Here is an 18,566-nt window from a genome sequence, read left to right as displayed (position 1 = left end):
GCGCTTTCCATATTTATTTAACCATTCACTCTCTTACCTCTCTCTTGATGATGATGAACATGGTTCACTTATATATTTCCGGAGTGATTTGAGATTTGGGCGTATTTGCATTTATAAACAAACACGTCAATCACCGATTTCTCGCGAATAAAAGCTCAATCTCGAAAAGTAATAACACTATTAGGTAGAAGAATGATTCTTCTATCATTTGGTATAGTTTGTTTGTGAGATTGAGCTTTTATTCAAGAGAAATCAGTAATTGACGTGTTTGTTTACAAAAGCAATTACGCTCAAATCTCAAATCACTCCGGAATTTATAAGGTTGATGAAGTTTTTTGACAGTTCAGTCACAGACAAACAAACATAACACTCACATTCTTCGAAAATTAGGTTTTAGTTGGGAATGTGCTTGCATTTGTCATGTTGGCGCCACTGAAGCGTTAAGGGGTTACGCCTACCTGCAAGACCGAAAAAAAGCGAAAGTTTGGATTTTTTCTTTCTAGAAAACGACGCAACATATTGAAAATCGGTTTTCTGCCGTTTATTGAACACACATTAAATGGTACATTTATCAGTCGATGCTGTAAAAACGAGGTCCTATAGTCCTTGATCGTTGGGTTTTTTTTTTAAATTTTTTTGACAAAATTGCGGCCTTGCAAAGTTGAAGTGCCAATTTTTGATCCTTAAAATTTGTCTTTGATCGGCTGTAAAAAATCGAAATTAAATGATAGACGAAATCCGAACGATCGTGGACTGCACAATAAAGTACTGAACAGAAATCAAAACGAATCGGACGAATCGAATGTATACATTTCGAGAAATTTTTGGCACCGGTTTTGAAAATATGATTCCGAGATAATCGCGTTTAAAGTTTCAAGTTGGGTTTAGTCCACTATAAGTGAATATTTTTGTACGTCGCATAACTTTCACAATTTTCATCGGATCAACTTGATCTTTTGAGGAATTATTCTTGACTTTATATACTTTCGATTAGGACAATAAAAAAAATCGATTTTTTGAAAGTTTGCAGGTAGGCGTAACCCCTTAAGCAAGCCACTATATTTCGAACTAATCAGTAATGCCAGTTCTTTTTTTTCAGGTCAATTTAGGCTTTGAATTATTTGGCGAGTTAAATTTAACTCGTGGTCAAAAGTAACATTTCGAAACTTATTTTCTATGTTCGAAAATCCCTGTGCAGTCGATCGACCGGTTTTCGAGAAGAACTCAGCCACGGTTGTCTAAATTTTACTTATTGTCTGTCAGAAGTAACCACGCTCGAACAGCAGGGTTAATCGATAACTTTCCACCTGTCAAATTTTAACCAAAAGTTAAAATAATCCACCAAATGGTTCAGAGCCTTAGTAGATGTCAGTTCGTGAGAATGATAATGCCTTGTTCAGACTGGAGAGTTATAACATGTTATAACGGTTGTCAAATAATTGCAACACATAAACCACCATCAAGATAGCGCTATAACATGTTATAACTCTGTAGTCTGAACGTACTATAAGAGGACCAACCCAACAAACATTAGAAGCAGAACAAGAGCTTATTCAGTCAAAAATTTGCTTCTTCAGCTAAAAAATTGCTTATATAATAGCAGCTCAAATTGTTTATTGTTTAAAAAATTAATATAATAGCAGTTCAAATTGTTTGTTGGGAAGACATTCCACTGGAGACATATACAGTAATGACCCGATTTTGCCAGCCCCCTTTTTGACATTAATAGCAATAACAAAAACAACAGTTCCTACCAGTCCCACATCAGAAATCATGGCAACCCCCGTTTTCTTCCACCTGATCGAGAGCTGCTTTCAGCAGCAAAAAATGTCTTCAACAAACCACCGGTTAATTATCAACCTACGATGCAGTTTGAAAAAGGGGAAACTATAAACCCATACCCAGTAAGCGGTCTTCAGAATTCACATGGTATGGCTCCGGGGAATTCTTCCTCTACATCGTGTCAGCCGTGCACATGTAGACATGCGTGTTTTCGGCACCACTGACGCACTCACCTGAGGTAGAATATGACAACATAGCTGAGCCCGAGGATCATGGCATCTCACATAACTTGAGGGATTTCGGACAGGATGCAGCCACTTCACTCCCTGACCAGCACGACGTAAGTGACCATGTCGCTAGTTTATCAAGTAGCTCTTTTTTAAGTGAAACTACAGTGTATTGCCAAAATTTTAACCGTATGCGTAGTGCGTATAAAATAAATGAAATTCAAAATAAAATAAGCGGATGCACATATGATATAATAATTGGAACAGAAACTAGTTGGTCTGATAGCATTAATAGCGAAGAGGTCTTTGGTAGTAAATATTGTGTTTATCGATGTGACCGCGATTTATCATTATCAGGTAAAAAATCAGGTGGTGGTGTACTTATTGCTGTGAATGCTACATTTCAAGCTGAACAAATTGTTAGTGAAAGCCAAAAAGAATTTGAAGATGTGTGGGTTAAAATTTTAATAAACGGCGAAGAACATCTTTTCGCTTCTGTCTACTTTCCTCCACACTTTTCCAAAAAACCAGCTTACGAAAAGTTTTTCACTGCTGCAGAACTGAAAATTCAAAGAGAAGATCCAAGAACCAAAATTCATATTTATGGAGATTTTAACCAGAATACTGTTAATTTTATACAGGATAGTGATAATGATTCTCTGTTGTTACCAATTGTAGGAGAAAACGATACTTTGCAATTCATCTTTGATAAAAGCAGCCACTTGGGACTTCATCAAATTAACCATGTTCGTAACCAGCTCAATTCCTATTTGGATCTTATGTTTACTAATTGTACAGAAGATTTTTGTATTGTAGAAGCAGCAGTTCCATTATGGAAGAATGAAAAATTTCATACGGCTATTGAATACTCAGTGTTCACAGACTCGCATCGGTCACGCCCAAGCGTTGTTGATTTTGAATTAGTTTATGATTTTAAAAATGCAAATGTTCCTGAATTTAACAACAGACTGAATAACATAAGTTGGCAAAACCTTTTAAAAGATGAAAACAACATGGACAAGGCTGTTGACATATTTTATACTAACTTATACAATATTATTGAAGAATTCGTTCCTAAAAGACAAAAGAGAATAGTGAACAGCACCAAATATCCTGTGTGGTACACACAAGAAATCAGAAATATTAAAAACAGGAAGCAAAAAGCACACAAGGCGTATAAAAAGTTTAAAACGTCACAAAATTTAGAAAAATACGTTGAAATTTGCGGAGCACTTGAGGCAGAAATATCGTCAGCATATGAGAATTACAATTCAAGAGTAGAGAACAATATAAAATCAGATCCCAAAACGTTCTTTAACTTCGCGAACGAAAAAATGAAGTCATGTACATTCCCATCACGCATGCAGTTTGAAGAGTGTGATAGCACTGATAATGAGGATATTTGTAACCTATTTGCTCGTTTTTTCCAAAACACATATAAGAAATCCAGTAATGCTCTCGATTTGAACTATTTTTCTTACCTACATGAAGGGGAAAATGACGTATCAGTTAAAAATATCACTGTTAAAGAAATTTTTATGACTTTTGAAAGTCTCGATGCTGGCAAAGGACCTGGTCCTGATGAAATACCTCCATTTTTATTGAAAAAAATAGCAACAAGTTTTGTTAAACCATTGTTTTGGCTTTACAATTTATCTCTCAAAACAGGTGATTTTCCAAAAATTTGGAAGAAATCATTTTTAGTTCCAATATTTAAATCTGGCAAACGGTCAGATATTAAAAACTATAGAGGTATTGCAATTATGTCATGTATTCCTAAAATGTTTGAAGCAATTGTTAACCAGAAAATATTTAACCAGGTTAAGCATCGCATTTCAAATAATCAACATGGTTTTTTTAAAGGTCGGTCAACGTCTACTAATCTGTTGGAATTTGTAAACTTTTCTATTGAAGCAATGGATAGAGGTAATACCGTTGAAACCTTATACACTGACTTTAGTAAGGCTTTTGACAGAGTAGACATTCCCTTACTTCTTTTTAAATTAAAACGTTTAGGTATGACAAGTACACTTTTAAAATGGATTGGATCATACTTGACAGAAAGAACACAGATGGTCCGCTTTAAAGGAAAAATATCTTCGCCAGTTAATGTTACCTCGGGAGTTCCACAGGGATCTCATTTAGGTCCTTTATTATTTATTTTATTTGTGGATGACGTGAAGTTTGTGTTAAATCGTTTAAATGTGCTCATATATGCTGACGATATGAAACTGTACATGGAAATCTTTGACAATTCTGATTTGCTACATTTTAAAAATGAAATTGATGTTTTCTACAACTGGTGCGTTAAAAGTCTGCTGGATATTAATGTTAAAAAATGCAATATTATATCATATTCCAGAAAAAAACACTACTCTAGATTTTACATGTACTCTAGGAAACCAGCTGGTTGTAAGGTGCGATAAAATTAGGGACTTAGGAGTAATTCTTGACTCAAAGTTGACATTTGTAGATCATGTGAATACCACAATTCACAAAGCAAATAATATGTTGGGATTCATAAAAAGATTTAGTTATCATTTTAAAGACCCATATACCATCAAAACACTTTATATAACTTACGTGAGATCAATTCTCGAATACTGCAGTGTGGTTTGGGTTCCATACCATGAAACTTATATAAATCGTATGGAATCAGTTCAAAAACAGTTTTTGTTATTTGCTCTTAGGAAACTAGACTGGACCTCCCCTTCCTTCTTATGAGTCCCGTTGCATGTTGATAAACATTGAAACACTTAAGAAACGAAGAGAAATTTCCATGATTTCCTTTGTCAATGATATTATCTCACAACGCGTAAATTCAGAAAAAATATTAGCAAGATTAAATTTTTACGTACCATCACGCATGTTAAGAACTCGAAATGTATTTCAACTGTCACCTCACAGAACGAATTATGGTAAAAATGGACCAATTAATAGAATGATGAGAGTGTATAATAATTATTGTGAGCATATAGATCTAACGATGTCTAAAGATACAGTAAGGAGAACACTAACTGCTAGGATTTCATCTCGTTAAGTTTAAAACAATTTTTATTTTTTAGATATTTGTATATGCAGTCTACATTTGCTGACAATTTCAAATAAAACGTATGTTTTAAAATAGCATGTAAGGCAACAGCACTATTGTAAAACGGTCTACACTGATTGACGACAAATAAATAAAAATCTTTTCTTATGTTCTACGAAACCTTCACTAATAATACCCTGGACAGACTATGGCTTATATCATGTAATATAGTCTGTCTTCCAATGAGCACTCATACATAGGATTTCCAGTGAAAACTAGATGTATGAGTGCTCATTGCAAGACAGCCTATATTACATGATATAAGTCATAGTCTGTCCGGGGTATAAAATTCCACACATTTTTATTGACGAATTTCCATGTGAAATTCCACATGATTTTCATGTGACCACACATAACAGAATCCACCCAGAAGCGCACATAAAATTTATGAGTCAAATGAATAGTATGTGTGGTTACACATGGCTTTTATGTGTACACATATTAAGTATGAGTCCGACACATAAATATCATTTGTTGATCACATTGCAAAAATTCATGTGTGGGACACATAAAAACAATGTTTGAAATTTTATCAGTGTATGCATGCGCTTTTTCTGGGGTCTTATTGCACCAAAGTATACCTTTTACCCTGCACGGTGTTTCGCGAAAACCCATTAATGGGTATAAAAATACCCATTTCCGCTAAAAATGCCCCTCCTCATTTAATGGGTAAACTATGGTTTACTCATAAATGGGTAAATGGGTGGTCTGTCAATAAATGGGTGTTTCTTCACCCATTTTCTTATATTGTGTTTACCGTAAAATGGGTGAAAAAATACCCATTTTTACAAATGGAGGATGATATAAAAATGTTTTTAAAACATTGAAAATAAATGCAGGTGTTCCGCTCAAATTTTTCACGAAACATTATAATACAAATTATCCATTGTATTGACTTATCCGTAAGCCTCTCCAACGTTTTGGATTCTAACATTTTCCGGAGATCGTTGCTGCGGACAGTAAATGTTTGCATCGAGGTTTGCATTCCCAATGAGCCGGTGACGGAAATGAGACGATAAAATTTCGAAGTGTTTTTTCACCCATTAATGGGTAAAAAATATACCCATTATTCAACCATGAACTGATTCTTTAAATGGGTATTTTTTCACCCATTTTATGATTTCAAAATTCCCCCATTTTTTGACAGCTGCATACATGGTTTGAAAATGGGTATTTTTTTACCCATTAATGGGTTTTCACGAAACACCGTGTGGACAGACTATGGCTTACACGGTGTTTCGTGGAAACCCATTAATGGGTAAAAAAATACCCATTTTCAAACCATGTATGCAGCTGTCAAAAAATGGGGGAATTTTGAAATCATAAAATGGGTGAAAAAATACCCATTTAAAGAATCAGTTCACGGTGGAATAATGGGTATATTTTTTACCCATTAATGGGTGAAAAAACACTTCGAAATTTTATCGTCTCATTTCCGTCACCGACTCAACAGTTGCTGTCCGCAGCATATTTGGCGAAAATAGACGATCTCCGGAAAACGTTAGAATCCAAAACGTTGGAGAGCCTTACGGATAAGTCAATACATATTATCCAATATGGTATAATAATATTTCGCGTAAAATTTAAGCGGAACACCTGCATTTATTTTCAATGTTTTAGAAAGTTTTTTATATTAACGAGCGCTTGCATCCTCCATTTGTAAAAATGGGTATTTTTTCACCCATTTTACGGTTAACATAATATAAGAAAATGGGTGAAAAAACACCCATTTATTGACAGACCACCCATTTACCCATTTATGAGTAAACCATAGTTTACCCATTAAATGAGGAGGGGCACTTTTAGCGGTAATGGGTATTTTTATACCCATTAATGGGTTTTCGCGAAACACCGTGTATATCATGTAATATACACTGAAAAAAGTTTTCATATAGTTTCTATTGGGAACGCACATGATATTTTTCCAATAACAAAATTAATGATTTTTACCTGAAATTCTATGTGATAAATTACATGAACTTCATTAGACACCTAAGGTTCATGTGATTTCGTGGTGCGATTCCCAATTATGAGATCACATGAAAGTTATGTGAAATTCTAATGGATATTTTCCATCGAAAATGTGATTTATTTTTTGAGTGTAGGGCTGGCTTGCAATGAGCACTCATACATAGGATCTCTAGTGAAAACTAGATGTATGAGTGCTCATTGCAAGACAGCCTATATTACATGATATAAGCCATAGTCTGTACGGGGTATTAAACACCCATCTTGAAGATGCATGAGCTAGGGGCACGCAATAACTTTTAACTCCAACGCAGGCAACGACTGTAATTAAATTAATTTCATTAACTACTGCTTTAATAACATTAAAAACACAATGCAGAACATTAACTACTTTTTAACTCCATTAGTTACAGTTGAAATTTCGTAATTAATTACATTTTCTATACTTTTAATTACACGAGGGGTACGCAATACAAAGAACCGGTGCGTTGAAGTTAAAATGCAATAAAAAGTACTTAAAGTAATTAATGTGTTTTGAAGTAGTACGGTAGTACTGACGGTAATTAAAATTATCTATCCGTAATTACATTTTGTTTTGCTGTGTATCAATCAATGGTATTTACGGTGAACACTATTTTCTAAAATTAGATATTGCCGTTTCGGGTAAAAATCAACGCCACTGACAGCCACAGCATGCTATTAAAGCTGATAATCTGACGCTAAATCTAGGGGTACTATTTGATGTAAAAATTGCTCAAATTGGTAGTTATTATAGTTTTTAGTATAAATATTAATGATATTAACTGTCAAGCGGAAAACTACAAAGTATTTTTTTTTAACAGTGTATCTTTAACGCAAACACTCAATGACGTTTCACCGTTGTTGTTTATGTTTACTGCAGCTTTCTGTTTGTCATAATTTTTGCCTAGATTTTCGTTTTCGATAGCTCTGATAGTTTTCCGCATCGGTTTCGATGATAAAAACGGCACTGAACCTAGCACTGGACGTTCCCCCAGCAGTAAATCTTTCCAAGTTGCAGGCTCATTTTGAATCGAGCGTAATATGACCATAGAGGTAACTCTAAGACTAGAAGGTCCCGAAGAAACATGCCCAACTTTTTGACTCAGCTCTGGTACTCTCTTCGGTCCCAAGCTAATCGACTCACCCCTCGAAACATAGGAAAAACCAATAACCCCTATAGTCGCTATATTCATAGTCTGGCGGATAGAATTTCGATCTATTAAAAAGCGGAACCAATTCAAAATATATTAGACCAACAATTAAAAAGGTGCTATCAACTTTTATAAACAAAACGTTGATTATTCTTTCCTCGCCAATCGAACGCAAATTACCGGCACCATCGAATAGGGGAAACTTTCCCCAACCCAAAGATGGTGGTAGTTTTCGTAGGCGATCCTTGAGTCACGAGAAAAGGGTTTCCGAAGCTTTGTTCGCAATTGCTTATGTGCTCTTTTCTGTTGTTGGTCGTGATTTGCTCGATTGGTTCCGCTATTTGACAGCTCAATTGGTTCCCGAGATTCTATCCGCCAGACTATGAATATAGTGACTATAATAACCCCTCATTTTATCTGTCAAACTTTCATAGCGAATCAAAACAAACATTGTGTAGTACTAGAATTTTGACTAGAATGGGTTACGTTAATCGTTTGCTTGGGACCAATAGGCTAGTCAAGTAGTGAGCCAATTTAAAATCGTTAGTTTCGTATTGATTGTTGATATGACCACTGAAACATCACTCTCGGACTCCGTTTACAGGGGTGGCGTAGTCAGTCGATTCCCGTTCCATCGAAGGACAGCACATGGGAACGGAAGTGCGGCCGATTATGTGCACTGAGATCAGCTACCAAAGAATTTCGAATTTATGGAACAAGGAGCAGATTTCGGTGGCGGTGGCCAGTAAGATCATCAAGGAAGAATGACTTGCCTCTCGTGTGAAATCCATTTTTGATTAAACGCATGTAAAATGTACACTTCAAAAACAAAAAACAACTGTCCGACTAAGTATAAGATTCAAAAATATCACACATATTAAAATATTTAATATTTCCACCATCGGTATTGATGCTGATACTTGGAGCTGTCATTCCCCTAGCTGTGAACCTTCCGCCGTACGAAGATCGCTGTCAACTCCTGGGTCTTGAAACACTACACGAAACGAAAATCAATTATTTTATTCATGTGTTTCACTTATACATTTTTGCCAAAACATCAACCTTATACATTCCATAAGACAAACCACATAGGTTCTATGAGAATGCATAAAAGGTATGTGTGACCGCTTATACATTTCATTTGACACATGATATTCATTAACTTTTTGCAAGGCGTCTGCTTATTAGTTGACTTATACATTTTATGAATAATCAACAATAGAAATTTGCCAAAAGGTATAAGGTGGTTTCTGTGTTGCAATTATTTGACAACCGTTACAACATGTTATAACCATAGAGGTAACTCTAATACCAGAAGGTCCCGAAGAATCGTGCTCAACTTTTTGGCTCAGTTCTGGTACTATCTTCGGTCCCAAGCTAATCGATTCACCCCTCACCTCTATGCTACTACCACAAACGAAGTGACAGACGGAGCGGCTCGAAAACTTTGGTGACTAACCTGCTATTGCAATTTTTCAGTGTACCACATGGCAACACCACTACTACTGGATTGTACCACATGGCAACACTACTACTAGATTGAACTAGCATTTTCACCGAATGTACTAGAATGTTTTGGTCCTATCTCTTTCACTCTACTCAAAACTGAAATGCATAAAAATATGACAAAATGATACGCACTCTTTGCACACTGTCAAAGAATCATTGTACACAAAATCAACTTTGTTCAAATCAAAACAAAAAAACTAGCCCATCTGGTGAATGATGGCACAAGCTTCCAAGAAAATTCTATTACAGTGAACCACATTATTAAAATGGATTTCTTCGCCAGTTAGTCGTCTGTCACTTCGTTTGTGCTACTACCAACAATCAATACGAAACTAACGATTTTAAATTGGCTCACTACTTGACTAGCCTATTGGTCCCAAGCAAATCGATTAACGTATCCCATTCTACTATAAATTCCAGTACTACACTATGTTTGTTTTGATTCGCTATGAAAGTTTGACAGATAAAATGAGGGGTGCTTTGATTTTCCTATGTTTCGAGGGGTGAATCGATTAGCTTGGGACCGAAGATAGTACCAGAGCTGAGCCAAAAAGTTGAGCACGTTATTTCGGGACCTTCTAGTCTTAGAGTTACCTCTATGCTACTACGATGCATCGACTAACCCCTCGCAACGCAAGATAAACGCAATACTTGCATGAAAGAGAGAAGGACAACGAGCATTTCCGAGAACGAAAGAGAAGTATGAGACGCAGGTTGATACGCGCTGCGAGAAGAGCAGAACAATTTCGACCGTCACAGTATTCAGTTCGAACGAATCAAATATTTTGTGATAAAATAAAGGAAATAAAGATAAAGTTTGGTGCAAATAGTGTGTCATTTTGTCATTTTTTTATGCATTTCAGTTTTGAGTAGAGTGAAAGAGATAGAACCAAAACATTCTAGTTCATTTGGTGAAAATGCTAGTTAAATCCAGTAGTTATGTTTCCATGTGGTACAATCCAGTAGTAGTGGTGTCATGTGGTACACTGAAAAATTGCAATAGCAGGTTAGTCACCAAAGTTTACGAGCCGCTCCGTCTGTCACTTCGTTTGTGGTAGAAGTATTGTAATATTATGAGCACAAAACGCTTTCCACACTCAACATTCCGATTTATTTCACGGACAGCGTAAGAAGAAAAGATAAAGCAAACTATTCCTCGATTCATTCACAGCAAAAAAAGTTGTTGAATATTACATCGAAACTGCTGCAACCAGGTCAATCCATCGGTTGTGTAATATCACATTGTACGATGTACATCGATTTTGCGAACAAAATTACATGCATTGATGTAATATTGTATCTGCTTTTTGCTATTACATCATTATTTCATACATCAGCTTGAATTACGTTGATCAATATTACATTTTTTTTTTGCTGTGTTGTAGCAAAGATTTGCTTTCCACTTCATTTTGAACTTTTACGCACGAAACAAAACAAAACTGCACAACGAAGAGCTCTATGATGGCATGAACTTTTTTCACGGATGCCAGTGAGATCTTTTATTATTCATGGTAGCCAAAACAACTTTTTGTGCCTCCGCTTATCTATGGAATCTATATCGTATCCAAACGGTAACCGCAAAATACCCAATAATGACTACAAAGTAAGTATTGTCGAGGGAAACTGGGACTACCCATTAAATGAGTAAAATTTTACCCATTTATGAGTAATTACAGCTACAGAAACAAGTAGTAAGTATTCATTTTTGAATAACAAATACTCATAAATGGGTAATATGTTTACTCATTTAATGGGTAGTCCCAGTCTCCATTGGAAATGCTTACTCTGTAGTCATTATTGGGTATTTTGCGGTTACCGTGTATAGTACCCATTAATGAGTACAATTTCAGCCATTTTGAAGTAAAGTAGGTTAACCCATTAAATGGGTAAAAAAAAACCATTAACGAGAACCGTTTACCCACTAGTGGGTAACAATTACTCATTTATGGGTATTAGATACACGGTAACCGCAAAATACCCAATAATGACTACAAAGTAAGCATTTTCGAGGGAGACTGGGACTACCCATTAAATGAGTAAACATATTACCCATTTATGAGTATTTTTTACTCAAAAATGAATACTTACTACTTATTTTTGTAGTTGTAATTACTCATAAATGGGTAAAATTTTACTCATTTAATGGGAGTCCCAGTTTCCCTCGAAAATGCTAACTTTGTAGTCATTATTGGGTATTTTGCGGTTAACGTGTACCCATTAATGTGTTTTTTTACCCTTGTTTACTTCAAAATGGGTGAAATTATACCCATTAATGGAAACTTTCCAGTTACAGTGTCGTCTATCTTCTCTACACGCTAAGAAAAAAGTATGCATTAATGTTTAAATTTTAAACAATTTCGAGAAAACCCGCACATATTCATAAAATGAATAAACGCTGTTTACTCATCGGATGAATAAACGCGTTTTTCTCGAAAGTGATTAAATTTTAATCATTAATGAGTAAAGGCGATTTTCTCAAAAGTGGTTAAATTTTATACACCGGAACGATTTTAAATGGTTGGTTTCGTGTATTTTCAACATATTATACAAACAATTACATTCAAATAAAAATCAACAAAAAGTAATATTTATTTCTTGTACAATAAAAACAATAAGAAGGTACATCTGGGCAGAGCAAGATCACACCATTTAACTCAAATTTTCAAGACACTACAATGTCGGCCATTTTGTCATCGCTCGACATCCCGTCCGTCCAGGTGGAACTCGGATGTTTCTTTTCACGATTCCTTCGTCAACCTTCCCGTGTCGTGCTCGACAACCATTCCGTTGCGTTGCCCGACGAACTCGATCCGAATCGTCGTGGTGCCGCTGGCAGCCCTGTAATGGAGATCAAAAGTTACAAAATAATGAGAGTAGATTCGGATCGTCGTGCTGCCGATTGAAGCCCTTTGTAATGGGGATCAAAAGTTACAAAATAATGTACCTTGCTACACAGAAAAAAAAGTTGTTGAATATTACATCCAAACAGCTGCACAGAGGTAATTCCGCTGGTGGTGTAATATGACGTTGTACAATGTATACCGATTTTGCGAACAAAATTACATCCATTGATGTAATATTGCATCTGATTTTTGCTATTACATCATTATTTCATACATCAGCTTGAATTACGTTGATCGATAGTAATTTTTTTTTGCTGTGTAGATATACTTACTATTAGCATCGGCCATCTCTTTGGCCTGATCCCACACGGCGACAGGATATTCCAGTTGGCATGTCCAACCGTACCGGACAACGCTTGTAGCAGTTGAATCTGCAGCTCACTAGCTCCTCTGGAAAAACTTTTAAAAATAAAGTTCTCACCGCTCTCTTGAAATAATAAGAAAATTATAAATTACTATTAAATTGTATCTAGATTATAAATAATACTATAAACAATCTATCTACCTGCAAAAAGTTGACCAATGATGGCCGCTGCTTTTCGGAAAATAATTGTTCCCAAGTTTTTTTTTCAGCCACCAGTGAATAAAATTTAAACACTTTTGTTGAAAAATGGTTTTCTCTGAAAATGTCTAAATTCTATACACGGTGTTTCGTGAAAACCCATTAATGGGTAAAAAAATACCCATTTTCAAACCATGTATGCAGCTGTCAAAAAATGGGGGAATTTTGAAATCCTAAAATGGGTGAAAAAATACCCATTTAAAGAATCAGTTCACGGTTGCATAATGGGTATATTTTTTACCCATTAATGGGTGAAAAAACACTTCGAAATTTTATCGTCTCATTTCCGTCACCGGCTCATTGGGAATGCAAACCTCGATGCAAACAGTTACTGTCCGCAGCAACGATCTCCGGAAAATGTTAGAATCCAAAACGTTGGAGAGGCTTACGGATAAGTCAATACAATGGATAACTTGTATTATAATGTTTCGTGAAAAATTTGAGCGGAACACCTGCATTTATTTTCAATGTTTTAAAAACATGTTTACATCAACGATCGCTTGCATCCTCCATTTGTAAAAATGGGTATTTTTTCACCCATTTTACGGTAAACACAATATAAGAAAATGGGTGAAAAAACACCCATTTATTGACAGACCACCCATTTACCCATTTATGAGTAAACCATAGTTTACCCATTAAATGAGGAGGGGCACTTTTAGCGGAAATGGGTATTTTTATACCCATTAATGGGTTTTCGCGAAACACCGTGTACACTTTTTTGCTATAAATTTCAACCACTCTATGACAGCTCGAACAAGCTCCCAAAAGTGGTTAAAAAAATAGTCATCAATGCATAAACTCGTTTTTCCGTGTATATATAAGAACCTTGACAGCATTTGACAGTGATTTGTTTATTGATTTATTAGAAACTGTCAAGTGGTGCAAAATTTTCCAATCTGCCGATTTTTTGGTATTTCGGTGTAAATTTTTCAACTAAACTAGGAAAAGAATAAAATCAGCAAAAATAACGGTGATAAATATGACCGAAGTCCTCAGCAACAACACTACCGACAAGGTAGCTGCACTTGTGAAGGAAGCGGAATCGTTGAAGGCAAAGTTGGAAGAGGAACGACAGAAGCTCAACGATGTTACTCGTAGGTTTTAGTTTGGCAACTTTGACCCATGGTGGGATGTATTTTGGTTGTTCTATTTACTAATAAAAGTTGTTTTCTCTAGTTTCTTCCGTTGCTGAGCGACTCGAAATGATCACCTATCTGAACATAAAACCGCGTCGTGTGCTTAAGGGGCACCAAGCAAAAGTTCTCTGCTCCGATTGGTCCCCGGATAAAAGGCATATCGTTTCATCGTCGCAGGACGGAAAGCTTATCATTTGGGATGCATTCACTAACTACAAAGAGCATGCCGTTACAATGCCGACTACATGGGTAATGGGGTGCTCGTATGCTCCATCCGGTAATCTCGTGGCTTGTGGGTAAGTAAAATGCATTTTATGGAATATAATCAGTGAAGGGAATTTATGGATACATATGGGTAGACAGTCATGCTCTGATGCAGCCCATACACTCATACACATTGTAACTTGTTTCTTCGACTGGATCTCCTTTCAACCAATTCGTTGACCAAGCAAACATGTCGGAGTTGCGTCACAAACAATCAAATCTGCTATTCGACTCGTATACCTTAACCTGTTGACCAGCCCATTTAAAACACGCGATGTTTGTGCGACTTCCCCACACAATCTATAGTCACTATATTAAAGATAGCGACTATACTATAATCAGGTTGGCAGAGTTGGACTCCGCCCACCTTAAATCGGAACGTTCATTTTACTTCCACCGTTCGACTAATGCCGCGGATACACTTACTATGAGCATGAGCATTATTTGTATATTAATTATGAGCAGTATACAAGAACTCGTTGAAAAGAAATTGCGAGATAGGCTAGGGATCGGTGGAAATCTTTTGAGATGGTTTCGTTCATACATCACGGAGCGCCAATTGACAGTAACTTTGGGTACTTGTCGCTCAGCAAGCTTCTGCGCAAAATCCGGTATACCTCAGGGTAGCCATCTGGGACCATTGGTCTTTCTCCTTTACTTCAACGACGTTCACCATGTTATCACAGAGCCACGATTATCGTTTGAAGACGATCTGAAAGTTTTTCTGCGCATCCGCTCACTCGCCGACTGCCGTTCTCTCCAAAATCAGATTGACATCTTTGCTGACTGGTGTAGTCTAAACCGACTGGTGGTCAACCCAGCTAAGTGTACAGTTATTACTTTCTCACGCAAGAAACAACCGATTACTTTCAACTACAAACTACTAGGCACGACTATCGAACGGGTACATTGCGTGAAAGACTTAGGCGTTCTTCTAGACTCAAAGCCGACATACTCACACCATATATCGTATGCGTCGACAAAGCGTCCAGAACTCAGAACTTCAAGATTACTAAGAACTTCACAGACATTTACTGCTTGAAATCGCTCTATTGCTCTCTCGTACGATCTACGTTGGAATACTGCTCTGCAGTCTGGAGCCCGAACTACAATAATGGGGCCGAGCGAATTGAATCTGTGCAACGACGTTTTCTTCGCTTCGCGCTCCGTAAGCTGCCTTGGAGATAACCACTTCGTCTTCCAAGCTACGAGAATCGCTGCCAATTGATCAATGTCGAGCCCTTACGTATCAGAAGAAATGTTTTCAGAACCTTAACCGTCGCCGATACTCTGCAAGGAAGAATCGACTGCCAAGCAATTTTGCAACAAGTGAACATTAATGTTCAACCTCGATCACTACGCAACAGTCTTATGCTGAGACTTCCACTTCTTCGAACTAATTATAGCTTAGGGAGCGCTATTTACGACTTGCAGTGAGTGTTTAACCGAGTACCGTCGATGTTCGATTTCCACTTGACACGGAATATGCTTCGCCAAGATTCTCTGCCTTTTTTGCTGACCGAAGGCGCTTGACGCCCAACAGCTAAGTGTAAAATTTAAGACTCCTACATTTTTAGTAACTTGACAATGCTTTCCTAGTTATTTTCGTTTGTAACTGTAGTATATGAAGTCTGTATAATCTGTACTTTTTTTTTACAACACATCATTGGGACTATTTCTAGTCTGTTGATGCAAACATAACAAATAAACAACTATACACAAACTGTACAAGTGTGACCTTTCCTGTGCTTATAATTTATTATATAAATAATGCTCATGCTCATAGTTTGTCATCCAAGTAAGCATCAAATCCGCGGAATAACTACTGTCAATTTTGTCTTGCAACCACTCCACACACGAGCATCAACCCAACCTGCTTGTTAACTAGATTGCAATGTGTGTGGAGAATTAGCGAACGGTAAAAGGAATTTTCTTTTAAAATGGTTATCTTTACGTTTAATTAAATAGAAATGAATTACTTTCCACAAAACATGATTTTGATCTATTTATTAGAAATTTATTCAACTTTCCAAGCATAATATTAAACCTTAGTTCGGTTGTCGTAAATTGAAATCATAGTTTGGAATATTTAATGGTTTACTTTGTATTTCTGTTTGTTTACATTACAATCATTTACGAACCAACAGTATTCATATATTCACTTACAGCGGATTAGACAATAAAGTTACCGTTTATCCAATCACCATGGAAGAGGATATCTCTTCGCGGAAGAAAACCGTTGGAACGCACACAAGCTACATGTCATGCTGCATTTTCCCCAACTCCGATCAGCAAATATTGACTGGAAGTGGTGATTCTACTTGTGCTCTATGGGATGTCGAATCTGGTCAGTTACTGCAAAGCTTCCATGGCCATACTGGTGATGTAATGTCTATAGATCTGGCACCTAACGAGACAGGCAATACTTTTGTATCCGGAAGTTGTGATAAGATGGCATTTATTTGGGACATGCGTTCCGGTCATGTCGTTCAATCCTTTGAAGGGCATCAGTCCGATGTCAACAGTGTTAAATTTCACCCAAGCGGAGATGCAATCAGTACTGGTTCGGATGATAGCACTGTGAGTATACTTCTACTAATATACCTTTCTGTTTCATAACTCATTATCATATACCGTAGTGCCGCCTATTCGATATGAGAGCAGATAAGGAAGTGGCTGTTTTCAGTAAAGATAGCATCATATTTGGGGTAAACTCAGTCGATTTCTCTGTAAGTGGTAGGCTGTTGTTCGCCGGTTATAATGACTACACAGTAAATGTATGGGATACACTTAAGGCGCAACGCGTTTGTCTGCTCTATGGCCACGAAAATAAGGTCTCTTGCCTGCAAGTATCGCCAGATGGTACAGCATTATCAACCGGAAGCTGGGATTTCACTCTCAGAGTATGTATCTATTATTAATGCCTAAGAGTAAGGGTTTCTCTAATATGTTGTTTTTTTTTCTAGATATGGGCTTAAGTAAACTTTTATTGAAGAGCAGAATCTATTATGCCACCAAAAAACACAAAATATTTAAAAGTTACAGTGAAGTAATATTCGGAAGATAAACGTTAATGTGTCTCTCTCTGTCTAGAAATTAGTGAAAAATTACCAAAAATGCTGTTGAATAGTCAAAAGGGATAGAGCTTTTGTCTTTCCAACTGTTTCCGTAGTTGTAATTGTATTCTAGAAATATATTAGCACTTCGTTTTCTATAATTTATAGAACGACAAACATTTGTTTTCAGCTATCGTACTATATTTAAAAAAAAAATCAGTATTTAATAGCTATACAAAAATTTAGCACAAAATATTTATTGTGGTTTTATTAATTTATTTATATTTGTTGTGCCATGTTAACTTTTATGTACACAAATATTTATCTAAATCAAATAAACTGAATGTATTCTCTAAGTGTGAAACTATGAATATATAAGACTGAAAACATTCTATGTGAAAATTCCTTATATGCTGAATCATCTCTTTCCCAGAGATTATATATCTATTACTTATCCCTATCCCTATCACCACTGATGCTATCAGTGATACTCAAGGAATCAAACATATCTCGAAATGACAAAATGACAAGCTATCAACATACTTCTCGATGCCTATCTGCTTTGATCGATTCTCTTCATCGACTTTCTCTTTTCATAACCACTGCTATGCAAACCGATTTCGCGTTAATTCTACCACATAGTTTGATAAAGGAGGTTCTTATCTAGCGTCCAAAACGTTAAATACAACAGGGAAAGATGGTGGGGGTTGAGCACGTTATTTCGGGACCTTCTAGTCTTAGAGTTACCTCTATGCTTGTACCATCAGCCACCAGATGGGCTAGTATTTTTGTTTTGATTTGAACATAGTTGATTTTGTGTGCAATATGATCTTTGACTATGAAAGTTTGACAGATAAAATGACGGGCTCGTGGATTTTCCTATGTTTCGACGG

At 36.4% G+C, this 18,566-nt stretch overlaps 1 protein-coding gene across 1 annotated transcript; it reads left to right on the top strand.

Annotated features, from left to right (window-relative positions):
* Positions 1–14,113: 14,113 nt before the first annotated feature.
* On the top strand, positions 14,114–17,885 carry LOC135717230 (guanine nucleotide-binding protein subunit beta-5-like). Its single transcript, XM_065239214.1, has 5 exons — positions 14,114–14,311; positions 14,394–14,649; positions 16,786–17,197; positions 17,257–17,520; positions 17,584–17,885. The coding sequence occupies exons 1-5, from the start codon at positions 14,197–14,199 to the stop codon at positions 17,593–17,595; spliced, it is 1,059 nt and encodes a 352-aa protein (XP_065095286.1). The 5' UTR covers positions 14,114–14,196; the 3' UTR covers positions 17,596–17,885.
* The last annotated feature ends 681 nt before the right edge of the window (positions 17,886–18,566 follow it).

Source organism: Ochlerotatus camptorhynchus, unplaced genomic scaffold, assembly GCF_037179485.1.
Source record: "Ochlerotatus camptorhynchus isolate MF236.1 unplaced genomic scaffold, CSIRO-AGI_Acam_v1.1 ptg000053l, whole genome shotgun sequence".
Classification (NCBI taxonomy): domain Eukaryota; kingdom Metazoa; phylum Arthropoda; class Insecta; order Diptera; family Culicidae; genus Ochlerotatus; species Ochlerotatus camptorhynchus.
The sequence above is the reverse complement of the archived record's forward strand: the minus strand, read 5'-3'. Positions and strand labels throughout refer to the sequence as shown.